Raw genomic sequence first — 5,000 nt, forward strand, 5'->3', positions numbered from 1 at the left:
TTTCCTTCTTAATTATATCCTTGGCTACTAGACTTCGTTCAATAGCTGCCAAGGTCAGGAAAAATATGGCACTCTCTGAAGAGAAGATTGCAAGGAATCCAGCCACTTGGCATCCTCTTCCGGTTTCCCACCATATACCAAAGTCAGCAAACTGCCCCCAAGACACTGCATCCAGCACGGTCAAAGTACCAGTGTAGACACCCATTGAAAGGTTGGAGACAGAGATCAAACCAATAAAAAGTTTGGAAGATGAAAGAGGAGAACAAGAGGAAAACATTGTGATGATGACTATGAGGTTGAAGATTAATGCAAGGAGGAAGATGAACCACACAGTGATACGTATCATCCAGCTACCAAGTAGATACTCACATGGTTTAAAAGCACCTAGAAAAGAAACAAAGAATTATTAATACAAATATAATGGAAATGGTCATCCTACATATAAATTTACTTAAAAAGGACAGTTAACCTGTAAAATGTTCTCCCCTTTAATTTAATTCCAATGATCCTGCTGGAGTGTATTATATTGTTTACAAGTAACTAATTTACCCTTATTTTGGCATTTGAAATTGCTAATTTAGCCTGTGGTATTCCCTTCCTATACTAAAAGTTTCTGGATCTATGTCCAGGGTATTGACAGGTTATGTAAACACAGCAGAAAAAAATTACAAAGAGAGATACGATAAGTTAGCAAGTTTGTGTACACAAGTTGATAACATAATGAGATCTCATTTTAATGCAAAGTCAACTCATTTCAATAGGATGTGGTTTCAAAGCACAAAACCAGCAATTTCATATACGCAAATAAACCTGAAAATGTAATTTCTCTTACATTTTATACTCTGCAGCTGGTATAACAAGTCATTGGAAATACTTTAAGGGAAAAACTATTTTATAGTAAACTGTCCCTTTAAAGGACTAGTAAATTCAATAGAATTGCCTAATCAACAAATGCATAACAAGACAATGCAATGGCACTTTCCCTGAATTTTAAATAAGCAGTGGATTTTCTTCTACCAAATGTCAAAATGCACTTACATTTCCTCCTCCTGTATCATGTGACAGTCATCAGCCAATCATACAAACCATGTATGTATATACTGTGATTTCTAGCGCATGCTAAGTAGGATCTGGTGCCTCAGAAAGTGTGAATATAAGAATACTGTGCACAATATGATATTGAAAGTAAATTGTAAAGTTTAATTTTCTCATTAGCATTCTTTTAACAAATTTGTTGAATGCATTGACGTTCTTTGTTTTAGTTATTGCCTAAGAGGCTATATGAAATAGATCATGCATATTATTGGGGGGGGGGGTCTTCCCTAAATAAACTTCCACAAGCAACTAATGATGGAAAGCTTGTGCTTGGCTACAGCAGCCAATCAGACAGACAACAGGAACACATTTTTTTTTTCTTTTTAGTTAATGTGAAATAGTTGACCTAAAATGATCTGGTTCTACAGTTTTTTTCTTTTTAAAAAAAGTAGAAACAAAAATAAAATACAGAGGTAGAAACAGATGCTAACAAGTTCTGAATTACCTGTGGGTGGGTTGCAGTGAATAACATTCAAAACATGTTCCTTATCTTCTTCAGCATCTGGGTCCAAATCATATGGGTCAATGGCTCCTGTAGTTACAAAAAACAATTACTTTTCCCTAAGTTATACATTTACAAATGATTCAACACTTCAATGAAAATGGAAAACAATCTAAAAGTAATACAACTATATTGGATTTCTTAACCTTCTATTATTTATCATTTGATGTTGTGTTTAGATTGTTAAAGGCACAGAATATACCTTGCAATCACAAGTTTCTGCAGCCTTGTAGCAAATTAACATACTGTACTAGTTGAGTGTAAAATTGTTGCAACTGCATTAACATATAGTTTGCTGCTATTGTTTTTCAATAATCAAACTACACCTACCTCTTATCTTATTTCGAGGAGCCAGTATAGATTAGTGAATGACTCCTGGCATAATGCTTATTATTGGAGTTTTTAAACCTCCTTCTATTACATTAAGCTGGTAATTCAATGTGTATGAAGAGTGCCAATCACAAACTGATTAGTGTGTGCATTTGTCTTTAATTATTATTAAATGCAGTCAGAGAAGAGCATTTTTGTAAATTTTAATTTAGACAAAAAAAAAAATAGTAAAGAACATAGTAGCATCCAGCACTCCTACAGAACCACAACCTCTCTATGCTGCAAGTGTTTTGCATGTGAGGCTCTGGTTTGGGGTGAGGCCAACTGAGTTTGCATGGGGTAGTATAGAAAGGAGAAACGTTTTGCAAAAAAATTATCACTGAATTTAAAGCGATACTAACCCCAATTTTTTTCTTTAATGATTGACATAGAGCATGCAATTTTAAGCAACTCTCTAATTTACTCCTATTATCAATTTTTCTTCAATCTCTTGCTATCTTTATTTAAAAAAGCAGGAAGCTAAGCTTAGGAGCCAGCCCATTTTTGGTTCAGAACCCTGGGTAGCACTACATTTACCCACCAATCAGCAAGAGCTACCCAGGTGCTGAACCAAAAATGGGCCGGCTCTTAAGCTTAGATTCTTGCTTTTCAAACAAAGATAACAAGAGAAGGAATAAAAATTAATAGAAGTAAATTAAAAAGTTGCATAAAATTGCATGTTCTATATGAATCATGTCCTTTTAAGCATTTTTGAACTAACAAGCGTATTGCAAAAATACTTTCTAATTGATCAATAATTTAAAAAAATGATATATTTGTAACCTACATCCCTTGAAATTTAAATGTAAAAATGTAAAATATATTATATATGCAGAGAAGAACCACCAAAATATATATTTTTTTTTTTTTAAAAAGCATGCTTAATATAAAATACATGTAATCATATCCAAAAATATATTTGATCTTCAAAACAGAAATGCGATGGACATTATGATTTTAACATCCAGCTTGGTTTATTGAACAGGGAATTATTAGGCTACAGTAACCCATAGGCCACGCAATAATTTAAAAAAGATAAAGGAACATGATATAAATACCTTTCTCACGGTCTAAGCTCTGATATTTTGAGTTGTTGTCCTCAATGGTTGAGGTGAAATATGAGTCACAGCCAGAAAAAGCACAGCACTGATAAGCATATGGGACAGATAGAGACCTTAAACAAAAGCAGAAAAAAAAAGTTTTAGAAAGATTAAAAAAAAAAGGACAAAGCACACAGTAAAAAGGAGAGTAAACACAAAGTAATAACAAAATGTTTCTGCAATCTTCTAGTAGATTAACGTATCAACAGACTGAACGCTATTAGAAAGAAAATTAAAAAATGCCTTGTTTTCTGAAACGGTTATTCAATAGTCAAACTTCACCGACCACTTTATTTGGAGGAGCCAATCTAGAACGGAGCTTGTAGAGGGACAGTGCTTACTATTTCCATTGTGTTAAAGGGACAGTAACGCCAAAATAAAATCATTATCCTGAGAGAACAAGTACATTCAAACAACTTTCTAATTTACTTATATAATTAATTTGGTTTGTTCTCTTGGTACCCCCTTTGTTAGAGAACAGTTGTAGATAGGCTCAGGGAGCTAGCTGGTTATAAGGGTCTTCACATCTATGCTTGTCGTTGGTTCACCCGATGTGTTCACCTAGCATCTAAGTGCATATCTGTTCCTGAACCTACTCTTCAACAAAGAGTACAAAGCATATTTGAATACAGAAGTTAACTGGAAAGGTAGTTAAAATTGCATGCTCTGTCTGAATAATAAAAATGTAATTTAGTTTACTATTTAACTTTTCTGTCCCTTTAAAGGGACATGAAACCCAAAAAAAGTTATTTCATGATTTTGGTAGAACATGCAATTTTAAACAACTTTACAGTTTTCTTCCATTATCAAATTTGCTTCACTCTCTTTGTATCATTTGTTGAAAGCGCAGCAATGCACTACTGGTTTCTAACGGAACACATGGGTGAGCCAATGACAAATCGGTATATATATATATATATATATATATATATATATATATATATATATATATATACACACATATATATATATATATATATATATACACATATATATATATATATATATATATATACACATATATATATATATATATATATATATATATATACACATATAATACCGTCCATACCACACAGGTTATACCCTCCAAAGGTCGTCTGCCTGGGTGCTATGATGCCTTAAATATTTCCTGTACAAATGACAGCACTCTCAGGTCTTTTTTCAAAGTGAGATCAACAAAATTCTCTTTTTAATTAAAAAGAGAATTTTGTTGATCTCACTTTGAAAAAAGACCTGAGAGTGCTGTCATTTGTACAGGAAATATATACACATATATATATATATATATATATATATATATATATATATATATATAAATATATATATATATACATATACCGATTTATATTCTTTCATGTAATTGGCAAGAGCCCATGAGCTAGTGACGTATGGGATATACAATCCTACCAGGAGGGGCAAAGTTTCCCAAACCTCAAAATGCCTATAAATACACCCCTCACCACACCCACAATTGAGTTTTACAAACTTTGCCTCCTATGGAGGTGGTCGAGATTACCAATCAATATTTTGGAACTACGTGTGATCTTCAGGGCTCTTCAGATTTGGCCTCTGTTGAAGAGAGAACCATTAATTTGTTTTCAGGCAGACAATATCACCACTGTGGCATATGTCAATCATCAGGGTGGGACTCGCAGTCCCCAAGCTATGAAAGAAGTATCTCGGCTACTCGCTTGGGCGGAATCCAGCTCCTGTCTAATTTCTGAGGTTCATATACCAGGTATAGACAATTGGGAAGCGGATTATCTCAGCCATCAGACTTTACATCCAGGGGAGTGGTCGCTTCATCCAGATGCGTTTTCTCAGATTGTTCAGATGTGGGGTCTTCCAGAAATAGATCTGATGGCTTCCCATCTAAACAAGAAACTACCCAGGTACCTGTCCAGGTCCAGGGATCCTAAAGCGGAAACAGT

General features: G+C 33.9%; 1 protein-coding gene across 1 annotated transcript in view; it reads right to left on the bottom strand.

The window, feature by feature from the left end:
- LGR4 (leucine rich repeat containing G protein-coupled receptor 4) overlaps positions 1-5,000 on the bottom strand; it is a 222,783-nt gene that overhangs the window by 1,854 nt on the left and 215,929 nt on the right. The window contains exons 16-18 of the mRNA XM_053720390.1: positions 3,025-3,140; positions 1,541-1,627; positions 1-384 (exon numbers count right to left, since the gene is read on the bottom strand). The exon at positions 1-384 is cut by the window's left edge and continues 1,854 nt beyond it. Coding sequence (XP_053576365.1) covers positions 1-384; positions 1,541-1,627; positions 3,025-3,140 — 587 coding nt within the window. The remainder of the gene's footprint in view (positions 385-1,540; positions 1,628-3,024; positions 3,141-5,000) is intronic.

This window comes from Bombina bombina, chromosome 7 (assembly GCF_027579735.1).
Source record: "Bombina bombina isolate aBomBom1 chromosome 7, aBomBom1.pri, whole genome shotgun sequence".
NCBI lineage: Eukaryota > Metazoa > Chordata > Amphibia > Anura > Bombinatoridae > Bombina > Bombina bombina.